The sequence below is a fragment of the Ursus americanus genome, chromosome 16, assembly GCF_024610735.1.
Source record: "Ursus americanus isolate L20-20 chromosome 16, mUrsAme1.1.p, whole genome shotgun sequence".
Lineage (NCBI taxonomy): Eukaryota > Metazoa > Chordata > Mammalia > Carnivora > Ursidae > Ursus > Ursus americanus.
In genome coordinates, this window is record NC_142142.1 from 58,521,160 (window position 1) to 58,548,632 (window position 27,473).

At 40.8% G+C, this 27,473-nt stretch overlaps 1 protein-coding gene across 3 annotated transcripts in view; it reads right to left on the bottom strand.

The window, feature by feature from the left end:
* Window positions 1-510: 510 nt before the first annotated feature.
* The window catches only part of LOC123792533 (serine-protein kinase ATM), a 126,395-nt gene continuing 99,432 nt past the window's right edge, over window positions 511-27,473 (bottom strand). For 2 of the 3 annotated variants that reach the window (XM_087868466.1, XM_045797711.2), the window contains exons 49-65: window positions 27,013-27,180; window positions 25,839-25,952; window positions 24,736-24,953; window positions 24,036-24,243; window positions 23,018-23,131; window positions 22,509-22,667; window positions 21,914-22,052; window positions 20,822-20,904; window positions 19,234-19,374; window positions 18,379-18,495; window positions 15,328-15,477; window positions 13,125-13,290; window positions 11,795-11,881; window positions 8,912-9,026; window positions 8,175-8,238; window positions 3,712-3,848; window positions 749-3,619 (exon numbers count right to left, since the gene is read on the bottom strand). In XM_087868466.1, the coding sequence (XP_087724592.1) occupies window positions 3,436-3,619; window positions 3,712-3,848; window positions 8,175-8,238; window positions 8,912-9,026; window positions 11,795-11,881; window positions 13,125-13,290; window positions 15,328-15,477; window positions 18,379-18,495; window positions 19,234-19,374; window positions 20,822-20,904; window positions 21,914-22,052; window positions 22,509-22,667; window positions 23,018-23,131; window positions 24,036-24,243; window positions 24,736-24,953; window positions 25,839-25,952; window positions 27,013-27,180 (2,364 nt within the window). In that variant the 3' untranslated portion in view covers window positions 749-3,435. Of the gene's footprint in view, window positions 3,620-3,711; window positions 3,849-8,174; window positions 8,239-8,911; window positions 9,027-11,794; window positions 11,882-13,124; window positions 13,291-15,327; window positions 15,478-18,378; window positions 18,496-19,233; window positions 19,375-20,821; window positions 20,905-21,913; window positions 22,053-22,508; window positions 22,668-23,017; window positions 23,132-24,035; window positions 24,244-24,735; window positions 24,954-25,838; window positions 25,953-27,012; window positions 27,181-27,473 lie in introns of all 3 variants that reach the window. The other variant, XM_087868467.1, reaches the window with a different exon arrangement.

Sequence of the window (27,473 nt, forward strand, 5' to 3'; positions counted from 1 at the left end):
ACCTTAAGGTCATTATGTTCATAAGCCAGTCACAAAAACACAAATATCGTATGGTTTTACTTACAGGAGGTAGCTAGGGACAGAAAATAGAATGGTGGTTGCCAAGGGCCACCTGGAGGGGAGAATAACCATTCCACAACTCCCCATACAATGTCAGTTTTGCAAGGCGAAGAGTGCTGGAGACGAGCTGAATGCACTTAATGCTACTGAACTGTACACTTAAAAATAGTGAGGATGGTAAAGTTATGCATATTTTACCACAGTTAAAAAATAGTGACCCTCACGTTAGTTGTAGACCAGCAGTGAACACGCTTAACAGCAGGGCAAGAGCCAAGTAAAATCATGATCATTTCTCTCCTCCATGTTTCTGTCCCAGTTTGGAAATACCCTCACCTTCAATACTGTGTGTCAGTGTTTCATGCTTTCACCATGCCAGTGACAACAAAAATGTCTTCAGACATTATGAAATGTCTTCTGTGAGGGTGCGGAGTCACGAAGCAAAATCACCCCAGTTGAAAACCACTGCTTTAAAATCAGAGACTGTACGTAAGTGTACAAAGTACACATTTTACATATTGCTGTCCTTTAAACCATGCATGCTGTACTTTATGGACAAGTTCAAGAATTTTTTAGGGAATAATTTTCAGTATATAAGATTTTCACCCTCCTCACCAAATTCCGAATCTAAACTTTGTAAAAATCTGATTCCGTGGTATTTATGCAAAACTCATTTTTTGATAAATGAGAGCCCGAAACTCTGAAGGACTGAATTATTTTATTTAAAAAATGATAAATATTATGGAATGCTGACTTCCCATTTAGGATCTCAGGACCTTTGTATTTGTCGTATTTCAGTATGTATCTTCTAGACTTTAGAAGTGTCAACTAGATCACTCTCTGGGCCCAAACAAGGAACATTTATTAGCCTTTTTGTAATGGGGTAAGAAAGAAAGACAAGCAGACTATTTAGACTGAGATACAGCCGACCAGGCTGGTTCTGTGTGGCAGGCTTCCCAGTCGACACTGGACAGGAAGTTGTGGGTCTGCCCCAGACTGCAAGCTCTGTAAGGGTCCACCCTTCCCGCCTCCCTCACTGCTGTCTCCTGGGAACGAGCCTGGGCCTGGCACACAGAACACTCAAACATCTGAATACAATAAATGAATCTTAGCATATATTTTCTTTTACAATTATTTATTCAAAAACAGGGAACAGTGTAACTGGATTCTGGTAACAGTTTAGTAAAGAAATACATGCAATGGTACTAAAATCTACAGAAAATATATAATTTCATTAAAGTGCAAACGAAATACTTGAAATGGCACCTATTTCTATATTTCAAGTCAGTATACTTTCTAAAAAATTGCCTACTGCAAATAAGAAATCCAGAGTTTTTCCTCTTTGCTTTGATTTCCTTTATACTATATTTAAATCTAGCATTTCTAAGTGCATATATTTTAAATGTGTACTAGAAGGAGATACCTTGAGGTGGTATGTCCAGCAGAGAGAATGGTGTCAGGGCAATGATCTCCCTTAATCCAGACAACCCTGTTCTACCTACGATTCATTCGCCTTTCTAAGTAGCTGCTGTACTTGGTTTGCACTGAACAACTGACCGGTGAGCCTACATTTTTTGTCCATAATACACTTGTACCTTCAATTTACTGTATTCTCTTGGACAAGCTACTTTTCTCTGAACTTCACTTCTTCCAGCTGCAAACTGGAATAACATCACTAATCTACCACGATATGCTGCATAGAATGGATGTCAGGTACCCAGCATACAACAAATTGTATAATTAATATTTTTAAAACCTGTTCATTTCTAGACTGTGTTCCTGTCAAAATTTTTAATTCTATCACCTGTGAATGAGCTATTCCTCCTAGATTTGTTATCTGCAAATTTGGCAAACTGTTCAAAACCATTGTTAAGAATATTTGAAACTTACGGCAGGAAAGGAACTACACGGACAGGAAACTTACGGCAAACCTCCAGGCTGACAAGTAGCTTAATGATGTTATTCAGTTGCATACATCAACTAGCAAGAATTAGCTACAAATTCATAAACCTGTACTGTCATCTAGCTAGTAATTTCTTATTCCATCCACGAAGATTTCAAGGCTTTCTTAAAGACATTATAAATTTACTTACAACCTCTTGATTCACTACAGTAATAAAACTTCCTGTATATACCAAACCTTCATTTAGGCAGTGTGCAAGAAAAAAAGATACACCAAGTTTGTAATTTGGAATGCAATATAATTTTAAGAAGAGTTCTCCAGAAACCTTATCTGGAATAAATTATTCTCAACCCAGGTCACTCAAGATTCCCACAGAGAAAGCCTTGCTGAAGCTCACCTTCCAAAATTACAAAATACATGGATAAACATTCCACCAAATACAAGATTCAATAGATAGACACAAACAATAGGAATTTGCTGTAATGCGGAGCTATTAGAAAAATAATTTTTTAAAAAGATTTTATTTCTCTCAAGAGAGAAACCATGAGCCAGGGGGAGAGGCAGAGGGAGAAGGGAGAAGCAGATTCCCCGCTGGGCAGGGAGCCCGATGCGGGGCTCGATCCCAGAACCCTGGGATCATGACCTTAGCCGACTGAGCCACCCAGGGACCCTGAAATGGAAAATAATTTTTGAAAAAAGAAACATGGTCAACAGTCATTATACATAGCTGACAAGAGAATTCATAAACTAGAAGAGATATATAGTCATCAGAGAGAGAAAGCACAGAAGGGTTTAAAAGATACAGAATAAAATGAGAAGGCCCAATATACACTTTTAAAAATAGAAACCATACTAACTGTGTCTTAGAAATTTGTTCTCCATAAGGTAACAACTTCATTATTCAGTAACACTGGGTGATCCTACTGAAAATCCAGATATACTTCTGAAGTACTAATTTGCTTTCAGCATGGCTTATTCTTAATGTGGCTTTACCATGATATATAGATGGTTACAATTTGAAAGTTTTTCAAATAACTTATCATTCACATATAATATCTGGAAAACAAGTTTTAATTAAAAGCTACCTCAAACCAGCAGTTTATTTCTTCTAATTCATACTCAAGCAAACACTGTCACTGATGTTCTGCCTTCCAGCTGCTTCCATTTTCAGCTAACGCGTCGGTCAGGGATTTTACTGAGAACAATACAACTATGTACTTGAGAAGAAAAAACAAACATTTAGCCTGGAAGTACAGCTATGAATGATACTTATCTCTAACATCTGAGAGACGAGATTTTCCTTGAGACTGTCAAGGCCTCTTTAGGTGATCAAGTATTGAGCATTTTTTCAAAAACACCAAAAATAGTTCACTAGTTAAGTATTAATACCTATTCAAAGTCTGTTGGATGGGTTAAAAATGAAGGCCACGGTATAATTTCTAAAGGCTGAGCTGAAGGGAAATTCATGTGCTGGATCACACCCAAGCTTTCCATCCTGGGAAAAGTCGGCTGAGATTTTTGGGGTCCATGGCTTGCTGTATGAGCAGATTCACCTGCCCCCCAACACTGAGCACCGTTCCCTCCTCCACTCCTTTCAGTTTCTCTTGTAGTCTCATCAACACGCGTTCCGCTACTTTGTTGAAGCTCTGGTCGGTGTCACTAAGGACAAACACAGGGTGTGGTGAGGTGGGCCAGTTTCAAGGGCCTTGGGAACAGGGAAGAGCAGGGCCCTCGTTTGTAACATGGCTCACCTGAGACTGCGTCTGCATTCCTGGTCCTCTCCACCGGGAGTGGAGTGCAGCTCAGTGTCATCCTCCGGCCTCTGCTGTAAATACAGAGCTTTCAGAGGATTCATGGTCCAGTCAAACAGGGGGTCGTAGAGGAGAACCTAGACAGAACATATGTGTTAGAAGAGTAATGTGCCTTCTGATGACCTATTTAGAGACAGAGGAACCAGTGGGATAAAAAAATAACAGAGGCCAACCAAATGGTAGGCCACTGGGGGTGAGGGGACTGCCTATCAAGGCACTTCCTGTTTCCTTGTGGAGGAAACTGCTCGCATAATGTTCTGGCTGCTTATCCCATACCGAATCCACTCTTCCTCCGTGAGTGGGAGTGGTGACATCCCTTGACCTGCTTCCTGACTGGGTGAAACTAATCTATTAAAAAGAGATAAGGACTTCCTTCTGTCTCCTCTTCACCAGTAGGGTCCTGAGCAAGGGCATCTGCTCTGTGCCCCATCTCTCCCTCAGGTGGGCTGCACCAGCCGAGATCGGGTGTGGGAGCTGGACAGCACCAGCAAGCCTGCTGGGCTTCACTCGTATACCATGTTCTCCAGTCATTTTATCAGTAATAAAGCTAATATTTTTATTTCTATTCTGTTCTTAAGGCTTTTTCTTTTTCTCTCAATTATAAATTCCACTGGAGAAAACAAAGGGTGTACTTTATCGAAAGCTCCTCCAAACACAAGGTCGCTTTTGTGGGTGAACCTGGTTTGGATCTCTCAACTCTAAAGCCATGTCAGTGGCCAGTGTGAAGTCACACGGTAATCCTTGAACTTATGGATAAACCGCATATATTCAGTCAGTGCCCCTACAGTTTTTAGTGGCCTTGGGGGTTGCCCGAAACAGCATGAAACCACAGAGCAGACTTGGTACTGCTGTTGCAGGACACGTAATGAAACACGTAATGCTTAAAGGCACTTTATGGTCCCAGCCGACGGAAGTACTGAGAAAACACAAACAAGGCAGCAGCAGAAAGTGTTACAACTCTGTCATGAGGGAATATTCTGCTAATATGCACACTCATTTTGTATCCTGCAACTTTCATGAATTCAGTTATCAGGTCTACTAGTTTTTTGGTGGAGTATTTGAGGTTTTCTGTATATAGTATCACGTCAGATGCACGTAGTGGCAGTTTGACTTCTCCCTGATTAATCTGGATGCCTTTTCTTTCTTTTTTGTTGTCTGGCTGCTGTGGCTAGAACTGCCAGTGCTATGTTGAATACAAGTGGGGAGAGTGGACACCCCTGTCTTGTTCCTGACCACAGAGGGGAAGCTCTGTTTCTCCCTTTTGAGAATGATGTTTGCTGTGGGTTTTCCATATAAGGCCTTTATTATGCTGGGTTTGTTACCTCTAAACCTACTATATTGAGGGATTTTATCATGAATGGATGTTACACTTTGTCAAATGCTTTTTCTGCATCTATTGAAATTATAATACGGTTTTTATCCTTTCTCTTATCAATGTAATGTGTCACGCTGATTGATTTGCAAATACCAAACCACCCCGGGCATACCAGGAATCATGGTGAATGATTTTTTTAATATAACATTGGATTTCGTTTGCTAGTATTCTGTCAAAGGTTTCTGCATCTATGTCCATCCGAGATACTGGCCCGTAGTTCTCTTTTTTAATGTTGTGTTTATAACTGGTTTTGGTGTCAGGGTGATACTGGCCTCATAAAATGAATCTGGAAGTTTTCCTTCCTTTTCTATGTTTTGGAATAGTTTGAGAACAAGTATTAATTCTTCTATACATTTTTGGTAGAATTCGCTTGTGAAGCCATCTGGTCCTGGAAGACTTTTATTTGAATCAGTAATCAAAAACTCCCAATAATTTCTTATTGGTAATCAGTCCAAATTTTTTTACTTCTTTCCACTTCAGTTTTGGTAGGTTTTATGTTTCTAGGAATTTATCTATTTCTTCTAGGTTGTCTAATTTGTTGGCAAAGTTTTTCATAATATTCTCTTGTAATTGTATTTCCTTAGTTTTGGTTGTTATTTCTCCTCTTTCATTTGTGATTTTGAGTCTTTTTTTTTTGGATGAGTCTTGCTAAAGGTTTATCACTTTTGTTAATCTTTTCAGAGAACCAGCTCCTGGTTTCATTTTTTTTTTAAGTTTCTGTTTTATGTATTTCTGCTCCAATATTTATTACCTGTTTCCTTCTACTGGTATGGGTTTTGTTTGTACTTTTTCTAGCTCTTTTAGGTGTAAGGTCAGGTTGTGTATTTGGGGTTTTTCTTGCTTCTTGAGGTAAGCCTGTATTGCCAAAAACTTCCCTCTTAGAACTGCTTTTGCTGCATCACAAGATTTTAGACCATTGTGTTTTTGTTTCCAGGTACTTTTTGATTTCTTGGTTGACCCATTCATTGTTTAGTAGCATGTTATTTAACCTCCATGTATGGGTGGTCTTTCCAGATTTTTTTTTGTGGTTGACTTCTAGCATCAGAAAGAATGCATGGTATGACCTCACTCTTTTTAAATTTGTTGAGACTTGTTCTGTGGCTTAATTGATTTTTTCTGGAGAATGTTTCATATGCACTTGAAAAGAATGTGGATTCTGCTATGTTAGGGTAGAATGATCTGAATATATGTGTTAAGTCCATGTGCTCCAGTTGGTCATTCAAAGCGACTGTTTCCTTGTTGATCTTCTGTTTGAACGGCTGGTCCATCAACGTTCAAGAGGGGTGTGAAAGTGCCCTACTATTATTGTATTACTATTAGTTCATGTTTGTTATGAATTGTTTTATGTATTTGGCTGCTCCAGTGCTGCATGCATAAATGTTTACAACTGTTGTATCTTCATGTTGGATTGTCCCCCTTTATTATTATATCGTGTCCTTGTCTTTTTTACACTCTTTGTTTTAAAGTCTCTTTTGTCCAATGTAAGTATGGCTACTCCAGCTTTCTTTTGACGTCCATTAGCATGACAGATGTTCCTCCATCCCTCACTTTCAATCTGCAGGTGTCTTTAGGTCTGGGATGAGTCTCTTGTATGCAGCATATAGATGGGTCTTGTTTTTTTATCCATTCTGTCACCCTATATCTTTTGATTGGAGCATTTAGTCCATTTACGTTCAAAGTAATTACTGATAGACATGTATTTATTGCCATTTCGTTACTTGTTTTGTGGTGGTTTTTGTAGTTTTCTCTGATCCTTTTCTCTCTTTCGTGGTTTGTTGTCTTTCTTTAGTGATATACTTGGATTCCTTTCTCTTTATTCTTTGCATATCTATTACTGGCTTTTGTTTTGTGGTTACCATTGGGTTGGTGTATGACGTCTTTTGCGTGTAGCAGTCAATATGAAGTTGATGGCTGCTTAGGTTTGAACCCAGAGGGAGGTACACGTTATTAAATAATGAAAAGGAATGGAGGCCTCTTTATTATAAAAAGCCTATATGGTCTTCTTGGGTTTCAGTAAAGAAATACCACAGATTATTTCATACCCTAGGGCTTCTGTTAGGAGTCGTATTTGCAGATTTTGGAATCAAGGAGGAACCAGAGTACTTCAAAAAATGACTTTAGTCTTACTATCAAAACAGAAGCGGCTGAATGAATACAATAAAGGAATACAGACTGATTAAGCTGAAGCAGGGTTTCTCAATCCCGGCACTACTAACATTTTTGGGCTGTCCTAACTTCTTTGTTGTGGGGGCTGTCCTGTGCATTAGAGGATGTTTAGCGGCATCCCTGGCCTCCACCCAGTAGATGTCTCAGTAACTTCTGAAAAAACACAAATGTTCCTGCCCCCCCCCAGAAGTATGGTTTGAATATGGTCAGCATGAAGTTTTTTGAATATTAAGTACAGGTGATATTCAGGTGCAGCCAGGCGAGTCCCACCAGGTTAAAGGAATAAACGCTGAAGGCTGTAAGTAAGGGAGGCTCACCTGTGCTCTGCCTCCCAGGTCTCCTTGTGGAGGAACCACTACTCATCTCTTGCCCCACACCCTTTACCAGGGTGGTGAATCACTGCTTTAGGTACATAATTCTCTCTGGGGTAGAGCTAATGTCATTAAGCACTGGAAATCTGTGTTACTTCCTTCTCTTTCTGCCTGATCAACATGAGGCAGTGATTAAATGTTCTGAACCTGGGCAGGAGCAAAGGAGATAGAACTTCCTGATTTCTCACAAAACCCCAAAGGAAAAAACCATTCTGAAAGCAAGTCATGCCACTGGAGAGCACAAAAATGTCAAAGTGCTGATTTATGAATTAAACACTAGAGATGACTTACGATGCTCTAACATGCCCAGAAAGCTGGCAGGACCGGAGGCATTTCTAAACCAGTTTACTGATGTGCACACCCACTTCCCCCTGCTGCCCAGCATCACCCCAGCACATTAACATGAGGCACCAATCCTCAAATCAGTGACGTCCTAACTAGACACACATCTAATGGCACAGAAATAAAGATTTCCTTATAATCCACTTTACCTCCACAATGGTTAGCAGGGTTTCCTGAGAGCTTCTCATAACCTCCATGGTTTTCTCACAGCACCTACAAACACATTACAAAGATGGATTTTGTTACACACCAACGTTTTCAACATATCTTCATCTCTATTATTCCTGTATACTGTGCTGAGACTTCAAATGAATATCTCAAAGAGCACGGTACTAGGCAGACTGCATTTTCAGTAAATGTTTTTGAAAGGAATGTAATTATGTGAATGTAAGCTAAGCCTTGATAAGAATAACACACAGTACTACTGTGAAACATTTCTTCAGTCATTGATGATTGTGGTAATTACACTCTGACTAGAATCGACTCTAGTAAAAGCTGAGCACGAGGACCAATGCTGGGAAACTGCAGGGACCTGTGAAGTGCTTCCAGCAGGAACTGGTCCATCGTACACTCCTTTAGCAGAGGTTACCTGCCCAACAATGCGCGCCCGAAGGAGTTCTGAGCAGTAAAGAGTTCGCTAGGACAGAGGCATTTCCGGTAAACGCCAGCTGCTTTCGGAGGGGCTCGGAAGGACAGCTATGTATGTTACATAGGGTGAGGTCCCAGATGGTCTGAAGGAAGGGGAAGCTATTACTGTCTTTACCCCGGGGTTTTCCTTACTACCAGTAAAGCACTGGAATACGTTTTAGCAGTGAATCCTAGACTCTATAGAAATCAACAGTCCAAATAATTTTGACGTGAAAAACCATCTGCTTTAAACACTTACCTTCTGAAGACACCTTCAACACCAGTAATGCCCATCCCATCCACGATATCTCTGGTGAGTCTGAAAGGAACCGTTTCAGGAGTAGGGAGGATCTTACCCTGTTCAAAAGCAACTCCTGAAGCAAAGAGTACAGCAAGGTTAGGAGGTTCCACAGCAAACCGACTGTCCTCCCATGTGGCCTGTGAGCTGTGCAGAGGCCCCAAATACTCTGTCATCGACAGTCCACACCAGAACTCATGGTGGCTTATTCTGTTTCTGCTCTGCCACTGTCTAGGAGATGCATCTCGAATTTAAAAAGTGTAACTACTTCTAGACATAGACAAGTTCTAGATTCAAGGGTGATTTTTTAAAATGAAATAGTATGCGTAGGATTTAAAATGCAAAATATGCACATAATGGATTTACATGTATTTAAATATCTGCACATATTCTATATTAAGTTTTCATTAAATGAAATTTTTTATCCTGAGATAACTATAGATTCATATGCACTCATAAGATACAATACACAAAATACAAAATTTCCCGTATACCTTTTATGCATTTTCCTCCGTTGGTAGCATCTTGCAGAACTATACAGTACAGTATCACAGCCAGGACACAGACGCTGATCCAGTCAAGGTCCAGAGTATTTCCATCACCACGAGGATCCCTTACACTGCCCCATTTACAGCCACCCACATCCCTCCCGTGGCCTACCTCCCTCCCACCCACTCTGTGCCTCCAGCAATCACTACTCTTTCATAACTTTGTATAACTGAATCCATTCTGGGGTAAACCATATAATACACGAGCTCTTCTCTATTCTAATGGAACTCACTCTCTCAGCAACTATATAGATTATACTACAGAACTTACAATTTCCTAAGACTGCACCTTCTTAGAAATCTTAAATTCCATATTCTCCTTGAAATCTCTTCTTCTACCCCCTTATTCTTATTAATGAGTTTGAACTCATTGAGATTTCTAGTCTGTCAGCCTTTCCACTCAAGAGTACGGAGTGCAAGGTTGGTCACTCTCATGGCTGCCTCACGTCTCATAGGCCCCTGGCCCCCTCTGCAAGTCTCCATTTCCAACTACAACCGAGACTCCAGGGAGTCTGGAAGAAAGCTCATGAAGACGCTACTGGCTCCACTGAAAATGCAGGGTCCTCACAGTAGGCAAGTGCCCCGTGGACCGCTCAGCATGCCGTCTTCGTTCCCCCTCTCCACTCGGCTCTTGGACTCACCTCCGTGGAGCTGGGTTTGCCCTGCACTGTTCTGACAAGGCCATTTACCATCCCTCTGACGCTCAGCAAGCAAGCATGCTTTCATTTTCTCAGTTAAAACAGAAGAGCAAATGTTATTTCCCTCCAGTCCTTTCCCTTCTAGCTCAAGACTTTCCTCCTCTCAGTGGAAAAGCTGATGTGCCTCTTGTAAAGCCAACCGTAGCCCATATGCTTTAGGACTTCCTAGCTATTTCAGGATCTCTGTCTCTTCTCCAGCTTATCAGTACAGAACATGTTCACGCTGCTCTCATCTTAAAACAAACAAACCAAAACCCCCTCAAAATTAAAAAAAAAAAAAAAAAAAGCCGAAGCATGTCTCTCTCATCTCTGCAGCAAATGCCTCTCCCGTCCTTCCAAACCTTCTGTGGACAGCTGACATTCTTGGTCTGCACATCCTGACTTCTGTTCAGTCCTCAGCTTTCCATAATCTGACTTCCTCCGTTCTATCCAAATTACTTCTCAGACCTCAAACATTAACTCTTCAATTCAAAGGCCTGTTTTCAGTTTTGACCTTATTTGACCTGCTGTATCAGACACTACTGAGCACTTCTTCCTTCATGAAAAATTTCCCTCCCCTGCCTTCCAAGATACCCCTGCCTCCTTGTTCCCATGACTTACTGGTTATTCTTCAGGGTTTTTTTTTATTCTTCAGGGGTTTTTTTTTCCTGACTCAGGCTTTTCAAAGCTGGCATTCCTTAGGATTCTATCTTTAGTCCTCTTTATCAAGGATGATACAGAAGATCAAGAACCTCCTCCAGTCCAGTGACCTCAACTGACATCTATTAGCAGAAGGTTCTACAGCTCCATCACTGTGCTCGACCTCTTTGCCTTCCTGTGTACTAAATTGCCTGTTACACATGGAAGTGCCATTAATACCAACAAGATGCAAAAGTGAACTCATTGCTTTCTTGTTCTTCACAAAACCTGCTGCGTTCCCTCACTAGAAACGTCAATTATCCTGGTGTCCCTTCTCCCACCGCTGCCACATCTGACATCCCCGCTGCAGGTCACTAGGAAAACGTCCCCCACAGCCCAGCTCCTGACCTCTACAACTTTAGTCCAAGTCGTCATCCTTTCTTGTCTGAACTATTATACTAGCCCCTCATGTGTCTTTCCACTGCCAGTATTGCTCCCCAAATTATTTCTCAATAATTAAATATGATCATGTCCTCCTTCAGTACATTTAGTTACCCTTCTTTCACAGGTTAAAGTTGAAATGCTTAGTCTGGCTTTTTACAGTCTAGTACACCGAGCTACCTCTCCAGCTACCCAACTACACAGAAACTTCACTCCGGCCATATCTGACATCTCACCATTCCTGCAGGTTACATCTTCAGTAGTCCCCATTTTATATTTGCTCTCTCTTCTGTCTGGATTATCTTTCCTTTCTTTAAGACCTGGCCTAAATGTCACCTGTTGTAATAAGTTTCACTTATTATCTCAACAGACTTAGCTATTCCCTCTAGCATGTGTTTATGTTTTTTTTTTTTAAACAACATTTATTACTTTGGTCTGTCTCCCTCACGCTTGTAACATCCTGGGGGCAAATATCATTTCTTATGACCAAATATTTAATAAACAGAATAAAGATGCATTTCTGATCTTTTATTACTCACCCAAATCTATATGTACAAGTTCTGCAGACTGCTCATTTATCAAGATATTCTGTACATGTCGATCACCAAGTCCAAGTATGTAACCAACTGGGGGGAAAAACCAACAAACCAACCTGAAATCACTGGGATCATCTGTTTCTAGAACACATTTATCCATAATTTCTACTAATACCACTGACAGCATGATTTTTAAGTAGTGTAGGCTAGTTAGCCTGCTTCAAGGAAAATATGCACATAACTTGCCCCTTTAAGTCGAATGTTGCCAGCTATATTCACTAATACTGCATTTTACAAATTCTAGATGTTATGCTAAAAAAAGCTTTCCCTTTACTAATAAGCATACATTTAAAAATATTCATACTTTGAAAATTAGTGTGGTTAAAGTTGAGACCCATCATTTAGGGCATTATATGCCCTCAAATATGTTATTGAGTATACTTTTAAATTTAACATAATCCTTATTTCATCAGGCATATGTCCACGAAAAACTACATTGCTGTTTTTAAGATAGATGATGGCATGTCCGAACACTTCTGACCTAATGAAAAACACCATGTGGTGTTACAGAAAAAATAGGACACCCGTCAGCCCGGCTAGCTCTGCTGTCATTAACTGGGCCTCCTTTTATAAACTAAATTAGTTGAATCAGATTAGTGATTCTCACTGTAAACAACAAGAGGGTTTTGTAATGACCTAGAACTTGTTCAGGACCTACACTGTGGCCCTGCCTTTCTATGCGACCTAAGTGATGGAAGGATGGTCTTTATTAGTTAAAAATCAATAGATTAGAAGATCTCTGGTATTCAACCTTAGTTTTCATACTCTAGGACTTTGCTGACAGCCCTGTCTAGCTATTCTAGTCTCTTACCAATTAAAAAAACAAGGTCAAAATACGTAGTATGCACTGCGTATTTGAATATATATCATGATTTCTAATCCAAACATAAAATTCTATTAAATAGATTCAATTTAATTTAGATTCAATTTAATTGTAAACAATTAAATTAAAGGAGGTAAATTAAATATAGTTATCATGGGTTTTATTATTTCCCAAAGGCAATCTCAGAAAATAATATATTGTGGGAAGACTGAAAATACGCCATATTCACTACTGAACAAAGAGCCAGTCTTCTCTCTCCTCGGAGTAGGAGAATTCTTTCCTGCAAAAGCTTGTAAGAGCAACAGTTACAAACCGAGACTCGGGATGAACGAGACGCACAATGACGGAATGATGAGGACGGGCTGACTGACAAGCTCCATCAGCACCATCACCCCCTGTGACTGAGAAAGCAGCCAGCGGCACACGGGCTACAAGGGACAAGAAGATTACCGATAGAGGAAGTAGCCACGCTGCGAGTATAAGCCAGTCGCTTCTCGAACCAAACAGCTGGGTCCAAGAATTTTTCCATGCAGAAGTAACGGAAAACTGGTTGAAATTTTTGGCAGACATCCATGAACGTTTTATATTTCTCTTCAAAAGACTTCTTTTGTACATCCTTTAAAAAAATCAAATATAAAGTTTTCTCAAAATTGTGTTCAACTACTTTAACATCTGCTGACAGTTTCTAGATAGAAAACAGTACAGTGGAGGCAGAGGCCATGAAGAGCTGAACAAGGTATTATCTACCCCCAGAAGCTAACAGTCTGGGCAGCGAAACAGTGACAAGGTATAATCCCTTTAGGCTTCACATGTGAATCTCAGGGGAAGGAGACACGCCAACAGTGACTGTTGGTGTTTTAATTCAATTCGAATTTGAATGATTCTGTAATCTATGTGGAAGTAAACACAAAACAGCCAGAAATGGCTCCGGGCAGTCTAAGGAGGTCACAGAGCAGCAGGGGCGCAAGAGAAAAGAGAAAAGCAAGAATGGACGGCCAAGTAGCAGACACGTCTCAGATCTGTCCTCCAGTACCTTCTCACTAGGTAATACTCTCCTGAGGCAGAGCTGATCTACCTCCGTGGGCTGCACTCTCCCCACGTGCTGATGACCCCACATCTGTATCTCTGGCTCAGGTGTCTTTATGAAGCTCCAGCCTGACCTACTTCTCCAGCTGGTCGCTCAACATCTCCACCTGGATCACTTCCAAACACAACTTCTTCACCTTCTGCTCAGCGAACCTCAGCCACTGTCTCTCTCCTTCTACACAGTAAAGAGCCCCTCCATCCACCCCATCACCCAAACACTGGGCATCACTGATTACTTTTTCCCCAACCCCACTTCTTTTTTTTTTTTTAAGATTTTATTTATTTATTTGACACAGAGAGAGAGGCAGCGAGAAAGGGAACACAAGCAGGGGAAGTGGGAGAGGGAGAAGCAGGCTTCCCACTGAGCAGGGAGCCCGGTGCAGGGCTCAATCCCAGAACGCTGGGATCATGACCTGAGCAGAAGGCAGACGCTTAACAACTGAGCCACCCAGGCGCCCCTCCAACCCCACTTCTAATCAGCAACCAAATCCTATCGGTCTTGCCTCCTTAATATTCCTTACTCTTCATTCCTACTGCTGTTCGTCTTAACTCAGGGCCCCTGTGTCATGCCTCTAGTCAGCTTCTCAAAAACGTAGCCCACAGTGCTGTGAGTTCTTTCTCTAAAATGCAATTCTGGTATTACTGTCCTCCTCGAGGGTTCTCTACTGCTAACGGGATAAAGTACCCAGTTCTTAGCATTTCATGAAGCAACCCTCCATTTTTTGACTAACAACTACTGCTTCAGTCTCATTAATTGCCTCCCCAAAAACCAGGCCTCTGCTATCTCTACCTGTCTGTCCAGGCCTCTTTTCCTTGGCTTTCATAAGCCTTCTGCTTACAAAACCAACTTAGTGAGTCATCTTGGCTCAAAGGCCACTCCCCTACGAAGTCTTTCTGAATCTGACTCCAGTCCTGCCCATGGCAGGTAGAATGAAGCACTCCCTCAACTGGGCCTGCACGGTCCCTGGGACAGCCTTCCATCACAACACCTGTACCCCTTTACCACCCAGTTAAAAAATTATATAACAGAAAGCAGAGTAAAAGGAAAAGTAATGGATTTTATGGTTGGACAGACAAGATTCAAATCCTTGCTCCACCATTATTAGCTCATTGGCCTGGGCAAGTTAAATTTCTGAACTTCCTCCCATTTGTGAAGTGTCAGCACAGTGCCTGTTGTGACTGGCTGAATGAATGTCCATGGCCAGTGTGATGTGGCCAATGTCTTAAAAGGTCTATCAGTTTTATATAAAAATTATCTATTTTTTGGTTTTAGTTAGTATTTTGTTTGTTAAGAATTAGCTTACCCCAAACTGGAAGCAGATTACCATTCCACCGAATGTTAAATCTCTCATCAGACAAGGGTTGGCACATTATAGAGTTTACAAACGTTCCTATCACTCACACACACTTCCATGGTGGCGGGTGTGCTTTCCTTCACTGACGATCACCCCCCCTGCCCCCCGGCCCCAATGAAACCGAAACACTGTGTGCTCTAACACTGGAGCGCTCAGCTGTGGCAAGTGGGTACATAATCTCACAATAGTTTATACTTCCAAGTGCCACTCACCATCATTTTCTTCTGGCAGTGAAGGGCGCTGAAGTCCTTCGGCCTGTATCTCTTATGAGCACCGTTCTCGTTGTTCACAAGGAACTCACCGATGGGGACAGTTCCTGTGCACCATTCAAGGACTCCACTTCGCTGAGAAAGCGGAACCACCTGCATCACAGAGGGGATGCCTTCTGATTACTGGAGGGTCTTGAAGAGCATGTGACAGGCACTCTGCTACCAGAGTCCGTGAAAAGCACTCTTTCAACTGTATTGCTTTTTCTGTGTCCAGAGGAGACACAGGTAAGCCATGGAAGATAAGCTTAAGCTCCAAGAATAAGATTTTCTAGGCTGCGGCTGAGACCTGAGGACCTGCTGGGCTCTCAGGCTCTGCGATTCCCTGAGCTGTCAGTCCTGTTAACTAGGTGGTTCAGCATCACCTTGACTGAGCCACAGTTTGCTCCATTTAGCAGAGGAATTATCTGCTTTCCTCATATTTTTATTTTTAAGATTTTATTTATTTGTCAGAGAGAGCGAGCACAAGCAGGGGGAGAAGCAGACTCCCCGCCGAGCAGGGACCCGATACGGGGCTCAATCCCAAGATCTTGAGATCACGACCTGAGCCGAAGGCAGACACTTAACTGAGCCACCCAGGCGCCCCTCATACTTTTAATATCAAACAATTTGAAAAATTTCACTTTGGCCAATATTGAATATAATCTTAATACTAACATACTTTGATAATTAAAAGTATACGTATTCTTGCTTTAGAGTCTTATTAGCTACACCAAGATGAAATATATTCCTGAACATAAAATGAGCAATTTTACTGGAAAGATTAAAAATTATGACATATATATAAACATACACAAAGTATAGAAAATGATATAAACAAACATCCTGTTACCCACCAAACAGCTTTATCAAATCTAAGATTTTGTCACATTTGCTGCAAAATGATGCTCCCTTTGTACCCTTCCCTGGCCCTGTGCCCTTCCCCACCATCAAGATGACTGCTAACTTGCTTATCGTTCATGTTCATGTATTTTTTGGTACATTTTTATTTCAAAGCAATATATACATAAATAGTTGTAAGCTTTAAATAAAAGAGTATTATACTCCGTGAACGCTTCTACAAGTTTTTACTCACTCGACACTGTTCTACAATTAGCTGCATTAGTACATGTAACCCTCAATCATTTAACAATCGTAGACTGTATAAGAACACCGTAATTATCCACGTATATACACACCCGGGAACTGAATACCTGGTCACAGGGGATGTGCACCTTCTGTTTAACCAGATATTGCCAAAGAACTATCCAAAGGGGTTCTGCCGATTCATACACCCAGTATCATGCTGATCTGAGAGGTGTGCAACGGTATCTCACTGTGGTTTCAATTTGTATTTTCAGATGCCCGGTAAGGCTGAGTAAAATTTAATAGGCTCACTGGCCATTCAAAATATTTTCTTCCTGAGTTGTCTGTATTCTTTACCCATTTTCCTACTGGCATGTTAGCCTTTTTACAATTGGTTTGTGAGAGCTCTTTATACATTCTGTATGTAAATCCCTTATTGTTATTAATTTTATAGCAATCCTTTGTTACTAATATTATTAAACTCATTTTTCTTAGTTGGCCACTTGTCTTTATAGAATCTTTAATTCTATCAATTTTATTATAATGTACTCAAACATGCTGAACTGTCTTGTGTCTTACGGAGGCCTTTCATTAATTTAACTATGTTTGTGGAGAGTCTATTATGTGTTTGATAGAACAAAACAGGCATTTAAAAAAGTGACTAAGAGAGACATGGTCAGGGAAAGCCCCTCTGAGGTGACACGCAGAGAACCTTGAATGAAGTAAGGGAGCGAATAACGGATCTGAGGGAAGAGTATTCCGGGCCGAGGGGAGTAAGGACGGGAAACAAAACTGGCAGGTCTCAGCCAAGGCAGGAAGAGCAGCTGAGCCGAGGGGAGGTGACTGAGCCGTCATAATCACTTTCATTCAGGGATAAGTGAAGTCATCTGGAGTTCAGAACAGGAAATGGACATATTTATTCTGTCTCAAACTCTTTTAAATTGACCATCCTAGCTGCTGTGAGTGAAGGAGCTGTGGTGCGCCCAGGGAAGAAGTAAGGGGTTATCGAGACATGATCAAAGAGATGTGACTACAGGGCAGGAATGGCAGAGGTGGTAACAGTGACTCGACGGAAAGCAGACCAGTAAGGACTTGCTGATGGAACAGGTGTGAGATCTGAGAGACAGAGAGAGGGAGGGGCAAGTTTAAAATGATGCTGATATTTCTACACCGATATATAGGAATTACTGCTCTTTTAGGAGTGATGACAGTATTGTGGTTCTGTTTTGGTTTTTTAGACGTTATCTTATACAACTACACACTGAAATAAATGTTTACAGGTGAAATGATAGGACATTTTTGTTTCAAAATAATATTGAAGGGAAGGAAGTAGGTCGAAGTAGAAATGAAACAAAATTATCCATGAGCTGATCACTACTGAAACTGGTGATGGTACAAGCGAGTTAATTACATTATTCTATGTACTTTTATAGATGTTTGAAATTTCCAATAGTAATAAAAAGAAAAAGACAAGACCGCCTCCTGACTTTGGACCGAGCAACTTGGGTGAAGGTAGTGCCATCGGCTGATCTGTGTGGGGTATTTTGGGGGTGGAGGTATTCATCAAAAGCTCTACTTTAAACTTGCTGAGCCTGAGGTATCCCTTAGACTTCTACAGAACCCACTCATCGTCAGGAACCAGCCCTTCCGAATGCTGTATGTGATCTGACAAAAGGCTTCTTTTATAAAGTCGCTTAAGGGAAAAACAGGGCTTCACGATTAGCAGGGAAGATGGCCAAAGGGCAAAAGGACCGGGACTCCTGAGCCACCATCCACCACGTGTATTTTTCCAGTGACGATGCCACAGAGACCTTGCGTGGCACACAAAGTCTAAAATGTTTACACTCACAGAAAACACTGGCTGAGCCCTCGTCTGAATAATGGCATCTTTTCTAGGCTCTTGATGAAGGAACAGAAGCATGAAGTGGTCACCTTGTATGTGCAGATGGTCAGTTTCCTCTTCCTGGTCTCAGTGTTCCTCTGCAGTAACGTATTACACATCTGGAAAACCTGCTGCATGACCGCGTCCTGTCTCAGGTCGTCACGGCCCTTCAGAATAGTCAAAGCATGAACTGGGCGCAGTCCATTTTATGATAAAATCACACAGAGAGCCACATGAGGACAACGGAAGGGTGCTCAGAATTCCATCTGAGCATCTATACTCTTCACAGTCTCTTAAATAACTAAGACCTAATGCTAGTGTTTCATTTAGAATAAGCTGTAACACTGGGTAGAAGACCAATGTAGAAAAACGTTCCACCTCGCTACTTCTGGAATTCGGCTAACTGGAACTCCTCCCCTGGAGGGCACGAGGCCCTGTGCTCTCTCCACGACCTCCCAGCACGGCCCTGAGAACTTGGGAGCAGAGTAAGGGAGGAATGCTATCCCCTTTCTGATACATTTACTAGCAGCTGGCATGATGCCACATTCAGGATTCTTGAGGCAAGGGCCTTCAACTTGAACTCTTCAAGAAAATAAGGAACAATCACCTTAACAGTTTTTCCATAACAAGCAAGCAGACTGTTAACCTCACCTATCCATTCATGTTAAAAGTTTTCTTTTACTTCGGTCAACTGTTACAATGCTGGCCTTCCAGAAACACAAAAAATTTTAGGAAAAGCAATCTGCTTCTAGAAAATAATGTATTTATAGTGTGTAAGTTTTCCTCACTTGCAATTTTTGAGAAGAAAAATAAAGACTCAAAGCAGGAAGTAAATATCAACTATGGTTTTGCTTTGACTTTTTTACTAAGCCGCTAAGGACCGCACCACCGGAGGGGAGTCTCACCTTGACGAGCTGTCTCCTTTCCTTTCCATCAGAGCCCAGACAGTCTATTATTTTAGGTAAATTTAAACCTCCTGCTAAACGAAATTCTGCTTTAAATGACTGTATAGTCACCAGATTTCTGTATTCTCCGGTGGGGTCCACCTAATAAAGCATATAAATCAGAGAACAGGTCAGGTACACTATGTACTTTTAGAGAAGAATGAATTATAAAGGACAATTTTAATATTAAACAGAGGAATGAATGACAATGTGCTGTGGGTTAAGAGCTCAAGTTATAATTTACTTCCTGTTTAAATGGAAGAAACAAAATTCAGCACTGGAAAGGTTTATACAAGTCACCTGTCTAAGCATCTCTCACTAACCCTGGGGCACAGTGTTCGTGTTGCCAAAAAGCTACTGAAGAACCTGGTCTCAGGTCTCACCACTGACTGTCTATGTGAAGTCCTCTGAGAAACAGAAAATGTCTCACAAAAACAGAGTAAGGTAAATTTTAAACAAGTGTGGGGAGTGGTCTTCTAGGTTGAACTGCTAACTCTGGCATTTTCAGGAAATATTCAGCTAAATACCTTTGCCAGTGTCGCTGGAAAGGTATTAATCCATACGATGCAGGTACATTTCAAATCAGATAACTACATATACTAAGAATGTAGTCATAATCCTTTTAAAAATTTTTTTGTTTTATTTTTTTTTTTTTAAAGATTTTATTTATTTATTCGACAGAGATAGAGACAGCCAGCGAGAGAGGGAACACAAGCAGGGGGAGTGGGAGAGGAAGAAGCAGGCTCCCAGCGTAAGAGCCTGATGTGGGGCTCGATCCCAGAACGCCAGGATTACACCCTGAGCCAAAGGCAGACGCTTAACCGCTGTGCCACCCGGGCGCCCCAAGTTTTTATTTTATTTAAATTCCAGTTAGTTAACTTACAGTTAATAGTTTTTAGTTTCAGGTGCACAATCTACTGATTCAGCACTTGCCTACGTCACCCGGTGCTCATCATGACAAGTGCCCTCCTTCATCCCTGTCACCTGTTTCCCCATCCCCCACCCCATCACCCCATCTCTGTAGTTAACGGTCCATTACTAAGCTATAACCTCTATTATTACATATATCCCTGCCAACTTGGTATTTCTAGCAATAAAAGCTCAGCACAATGTAGCTAAAAGTATCACGCATATTACAGTTAATTTAATACTGTAACACATACTGTTATTACCTCATAGTGTAATACATGACAGTCAACACAGTCTAACACACAGACTTTTTGAAATATAAAGCATCTAGGGACTGTCTTGCCAAGTTAAAAATTAATCTTGCATAAGCACACAGAACGTTTTCTTCCTTTGGCCACTGAAGGCCTACAGACCTTCACAAAGAAGACGGGAGTGTAAAACTGAAGGCAAAAGAAAAGAAAGCAAGAGAGCCCTTTAAAAGTATTTTCAGGCTTAGGTAAAGGGATCCTATAAAGAAACTACAGATTGAAACAAATCAGAGTGCTGATCTTTAACCACTTTTGATCTGTTTCAAATAGTTAACCTAATTAAGAGGAATTTAGTTCCATAAAAAAAATCAAGGTAGTTAATAGTGAATTACCTTAATTTCTGTAGTTGGAACAACGACATCTTCTAAATTCTTCAGTTTAGTAATTGGCTGGTCTGCTGGGATACTTATGCCTTCTATATTTAAAATAAAGAGGTTTTGGTGACCACTACACACCGAGGAACAGCTCTGAAGCAGACGCCCCAGACCCCAACCTGTAGCTAATCTGTGGTTCAGGCCCCGATCCAGAAATGAAGACCAGGGCTCCGGACACAATGCAGCTCAGGCCCAGAGCAGGCCAACCGCTGATACGGCTTACGTGTGACGCTGCAGGTAAGCTGGCATCGGTAATTAGGCCAGAGCCCGGCTGACGGCCCAGGCTGAGCACGTTCAGATAATCACACAACAGCCCCCACAGCACACAGATAATGCATTCCCGCCATATTACTATCAAATGTAACCACGGGATGTGACGATCAATAGGCTTTGTTTGCTCGAGGAACACTATGAGAGTTCTCATTCTTATTTTCAAGTACTAAGAACTTAAATGCAAAGATCTGATTTTGAACAGAAAAGGGAATGCAACTGTTAATCTATGGGGAGAGAGACTTCTAAGTGTGTGCACATAACCAAACACTACATCAGTTTATAATTATTTGAACAGAATTATATTGAACAGCAAGAAGAGTGAAGGATTACATGCAAGGCATTCTAACGCCTGTGGAAGAAATGGGAAAGCCTTCTCATTTTTAAGACCTAGCGCACAGTAACCAACATCATTTTAAGAAATCTTTGACCCTGAAACTGTCAGTTATTCAGTTATTTTAATGGATTTGACTCTATGCAATTAATTCTCTGCAAAGAGTATTTGTACCAGGACATTACCTGGAGAAATCAAATAATTAATTCAGTGCAGTCCCATATTAACAGATGACAGAAGATATTAAATGGTAAGTGACTAGGGGTTGTTGAAGCTACTGGATAAAAATTCAGCTTTGGACAATGTGAGTTGTAATCCTAAGGACCCTCATGTCCATAATGAATGATATGTAGGTAAGTTAGAGAACTTACGTATTAGGCTCTATAATTAATATATCTGTCTTGAGAAAAACATAGCATAAAAGCAACATTCTTTCAAACACCTACTTCTCTGAGTCCTCCACTGAGCAGCGTCTAGGTTTGCTAATATGATATAAGCATCACAGAGCGCCTCCACGCTTCTGACCATCTGAGGTCTTCTACTTCTGATAGTATGTATTATCCTATTTGCAGCCTCGGTTCGATCCTGTTCAGAAAAAAACAAAACAAAAACACATTACAGAAAGAAATACCCAACACTTAAACTTTTCAGAGTTATAACAAAAAGAAAAGAAAAATTTATGCACTAATCTAAACGCTGGAAAGACTATAATCACTCAGAAACGAACAAAATAGTCACTTTATGAATGAAATACATCAAAGGTAGAGTAATATCAATAGTAAAGGACTTGCATGTGTTTTGAAATGTATTTTTTTCTTTGCTCGATGCTGTGAGGAAAAAAAAGTATTGGTATCTACTATGCCTTGAGAATATTCAGGAATTTTGAACGAGTTATTTTAGGTGGCATAATAACAAAGGATTTAAAACCTGAATACGGTCAGCAACACATGCTCTTAGAATCCCTGAGATTTAAGAAAGGAATATTGTGGGAAAATACGAATACGACAATTCAAAAAGTTATGTAATTTTTAATCCAAGTACCTCATCGAGTGGAGAGCTTTGTTTAGGTGCATTTTTAGTTATTCTATTCCTTCCTGCTGCCTCTGGTTTGGTCAAAAATTCATCTTTGTTTGCATTTGCTAAAGCCAGTATAATAAACAAAGTGTGATGGGGGTGATCCATTGCAATTCTAGAGATAAGCTGTCAGAAAATAAAGAACTGTTAGTTGTACACAACCAATCAACAAAAATAGAAAATCTGTAACATTTTTCCTTTTGTTTGGCATTACAGATATATGCTGCTCTACCGGATGCCGCCGTGGGTCGATGTGTGTGCATGTGTGAGACGGAGGAACAGGGAGAAGTGACGGAGAAACGGAGTAACTTACGCGCAGTGAGACGAGACAAAAGGAAATTCTTATTCCCGCCCTTTTACAGCATAATATATACGAATGACTAGCATATTTTTATATATTCATTTCCCAGAGTGGAACAGTAATATATAATATATGAAAGAAAAGCAACTGTGTTTTGTTTCTCAGGTTCACTCACATTATTGAGGACTTCATGAAATCCGAGGCCTCCCATCATTTTGGTCCCCATTCTAGCAGCCAACTGGTACATAAGGGGCAAAAATTTGTAGGATGGAATCTTCATTCCATCGATCTACCAAAAAAAAAAAAAAAAAAGCCTTAAACAATGCCTCACATATGAGCAAATAAATTATTCTCAGATAATGCTACCAACACAAGCATCTACTTGTTCTTAAAAAAAACCTCGGTAACTTAACATCTTATCTCAGTCTTCCTGAGGGGTACTCTAGATTGCTTCATTGGTGAGTCACAGTAGTTGACCCTAAATTAAACTGTATTCAGAACAGGAACACTGGCACTGATCCCGTTCCAGTGAATCCAAGGAGGACAGACGTGGATCTGAGGGTTACTGTGACCCTGACTATGGAGAAGTCAGTGTACGATACAATGGAGTAACCTGTGCCCCTGTACGCTAAAACCAACAGGACTTAATGACATAAGCAGCAGAGACTGCTTGTATCTATTATGAGTCTTATCATTCTCTTCACCCAGAAGAAACATTTTACTTGTAAGCTTCCAACTGGTTGCCAATGTAGATCCTGTCAGCATAACTTTAAAATTAGGTATCATCAATAAAATCTAAAATTTTTAAATAAAAACTTAAGAAATACTACTGCCTTAATGTTTTCCTAAAACTTTTTCATTTATAAAAGTAATTCACTGTAAAAATCTCAGAAAAGATAAAGCAGGAGGAAAGACACGCCTGTGGTCTCACATCATCTTTAACTGCCGGCCAAATCTCCCAGTGTGGCATTCTGGCACATTCCAGCAGTAACTGAGAAAGTATAGCAAAGACTGAACTAAATGCTCTCATCTCCGCATAAACCTGCATCACTGGAGCTTATCGAGTACCTACGAGTACAGCATCGAACAAATACCAGGGATACAAAGAATATACAAAATCTAGGACACCGCTGGGCTCATTTCTAAGCTTACCAAGCACAGGCTAGAATACTGGGTTTAAAAAGAAGACTTGCCTTCATCATGCCATTGACTTCAGAAACTCCTGAATTTTCAAGCCAGAGAGAACAAAGACGGAATATCCACATATCGTGTCCTTCTCCACTCAGTAAGCAACTGATGTAATTTTCAACTGCTTTACATAGGAAACGTTTACGGTCCTCTTTCAGTGCACGGAGTGCACATTCATCCAGCTCCAGCTCCCGCTGGACCTTTACTGTATATCTTGCATTGGATAATTAAAACACAAAACCCGTCAAATGGTACAAAACTACAAAATCATACATGAGATACAACATAAATGAACAGTCAAGTGTCCATCTCTGGAGAAAAAGCAAAATTCTACAAATTCCAAGGGAACAAACTTACTTTTGGTATCTGAAATTAAGTCTGCAATTCAAAACCCTTTCTAGGCAACCAGGGACAAAGTGGACCCTACCCAAGATGCCTACTTACCTCAATTCTCTACTTTCCCGATCGCACACCAGCCAAAGGCAGGTCTGAAGAAGGGTTTGATTATATCAGAAGAGATAACTCTTCCGGATTTAAATTGAACACCTGTCTCTTTTTAACTATGGTACCAACAGCCCCAAAAAGCTCTATACAATGCACCTAGAATCACACAGCATGAAGTCACGCTCTGGTTCCGTACATCTCTCTACATAGTCACTGCATCTCCGTGTATCTTGTCACTCTCACTGGCAGACATCTCATTACCTGTTGGTCTGGATTTTATGTTCCCTAAGAAGGCCCACTTCTTCTTTGGCCCTTTTCAGAAGAGCCTGCTTGTTTTCAAACTCTGACGATTTCATGTAGTTTTCAATTCTCTGGTACTGAGTGTCCGAGAACCGTGCTAATGAGAGAAATGCTTTCATTTTTCCATTTTTAAGCTCATCACTGCTTTCTCCATCGTAATTTCTAGCAACTTCCACTGCCTTGAAGAAAACACAACCCATTTATATTATATAGAGATACTAAATGCATCTAAAGAACCACAGAAATGCCGCACTAAAGTTCAATTTATATATATATATATATATAAGCTAAATTATATGAAGTACAGTATTTTAAATTTTCCAAATAGCTCTGACGGTGTACAAATTACCCAAACAGCTAATATTTTAAAGAAATGTACAAAAACAAAGGGCTCCATGAAAATGAAAGACAGTCATATTATGATTTTCAGGCTACACTAGCTATTTCCAAAATTAATTAAACTAAAGGAGAAGGATCAACAGGAAGGTTGAAAGGGGCTGGAGTCAGAAGTGCGAGTCCTACTTGGAGGGCGGCTGAGTTTACAAAGGAATAAAGAAAGACGTGCATATTCCTTAATCAGCTCTTTCTGTAGATAAATAAATGGAGAAATGATCAGAAACAGCTGGTTGAGGGGCGCCTGGCTCAGTCGTTAAGCATCTGCCTTCGGCCCAGGGCGTGATCCCAGGGTCCTGGGATCAAGCCCCGCATCGGGCTCCCTGCTCCTTCCTCTCCCACTCCCCCTGCTTGTGTTCCCTGTCTCTCTGTGTCTCTCTGTCTAATAAATAAATAAAATCTTTAAAAAAAAACAACAGCTGGTTGAGAGAGCAGCAGTGGTGGCGGGTAGAGGGAAGACATATCTGGGCTTACTTTCAAAACAGGATCCTTCTTCTTTAACACACACTGTATTTCACTCTGCCTTAAAAATTACACAGAGCTGTAACAGTAATACTATATCCAAAAAATGAAATCTTACTCTTATTTGCATTTGAAAGGCATACGGCCTTGATGAAAAGATCAAGTGTATTCATGCTGAACAACTCTCAAGGGCTGCTCGAAAAGCTTACCTTTTCTAGATAAGTCTGCATGATGACTGCAGGGTTTTCTAGGCAAGTTTCCGCTAACCAGGTGCCGCAAACTCGCAGACATTCTGCGTATATAAGTCTTAGGTCGGGATCATTCTGTATACGAAAAGCAAAATCTTAAAGTGGAATTCACTACCCTGACTATATGAAAGATCTTCCATTTAGGGGAAAAAGCAGGTTAAAAATATTTTTCCTCATCTGCTTTCACCATATCACGATTTTAATAATGACAAGTAGATAAGTTTTATGAAATAATCATCTCCTTTTGGAGCAGCTCACAATTACTGAACACTCGTATATCCCCGGCACTTTACAAAGGCTCTATTTGTGTGTACTGCCTCATTTCAAGAGGTTCGAGGTTCAAGAACCCTACGAAATGAGTCCTGTTCTTATCCCTGATCTGCAGAGTGCAGCACTAACACTGAGGTACAGAGAGGGCAGGTAACTGCAGCCAGGCCTCCTGCAGGCTGCACTCGTCAGGTGGCCAGTAAACAGCACCCTGGGTCAGCTCCCAGGGCTGGGGCACCGTGACGAACTCTCGGATCACGGAGGACGTCGTGCGAGTGCCCAGTGCGGGAAATGCCGTCAGCTGAACGTCACTGAACACGTGCGTGTCAGGACAGCACTGCGGCCACGTGATTCCTACCAACACCTCCACTTTGTCCACCACGCGCTGGGGAGAGAGCTACAGAAGCTGATAAACTTTCAGGAGCCGGTAGGTAACGTTAAAACATCAGAAACTGTATTTCCTAAGTAGGTGGATTAACAATCACTCCAACTTGTTCTTCTTCTAACTTTTGTTCTCTCACGTGTTTCCTCTCCTATTTATTTCAAACTTACAGTAATTCTTTCATGTTTGTTTCCCACACACCCTTCTCCAATTCTACATAAAGTTAAAAAAAAAAAAGGTTTAACATTGGAATAAATCAAATAAATCCACCACAAGAGGGACTGATAGAATTACTGTGAACAGAAAATAAAAGTATTTTCTAGACTTCTTTCACAATTATTAATTTTCCAGGTTTCTTTTTAGAATTTCTTGTTCATGGACGAGTAATTCCAAGGCTTCCATAAGACTGGATTTATCTAAAAATATTTTAAGGCACGGTAACTTTTTTATAACAGGAATTAATTCAGCCAGTAAAAAAAAATGAACCTCTGCACAACTGGCATCCAACTTCTTGATCATCTGCTTGAGAATACTCAGGGCAAGACTCTGCTCCTTTTTTGCCCAAAATACTTGTGCTTCCTCCAGCTGCCACTCAGAGACTCCACAAGTAGCCGGATTATACTGTTTAATTTGAAACATTGCCCTTTCAGGGAGCTGAAATGAAAAAGACATATGGGAGTAAGTACTTCTACTATTATTACTACTACTACCATGAATAACGATCATGACCGTAGGAACTACCATTCATTGACGACTGTTTGTCAGGACTGTTTTAAGCACGTCTCTACCTGCCTCCCCCAGCCCCACATCTGCCTGTTTGTCTCACAAATACATATATGAATACAAGCACATGTATGTACATATATGTGTGTGTATACGCACACTATATAAAATCATTGAACTGTTGTCAGTGTAGTAAGTTAGGTATCTTATCATTTTAGAACCAA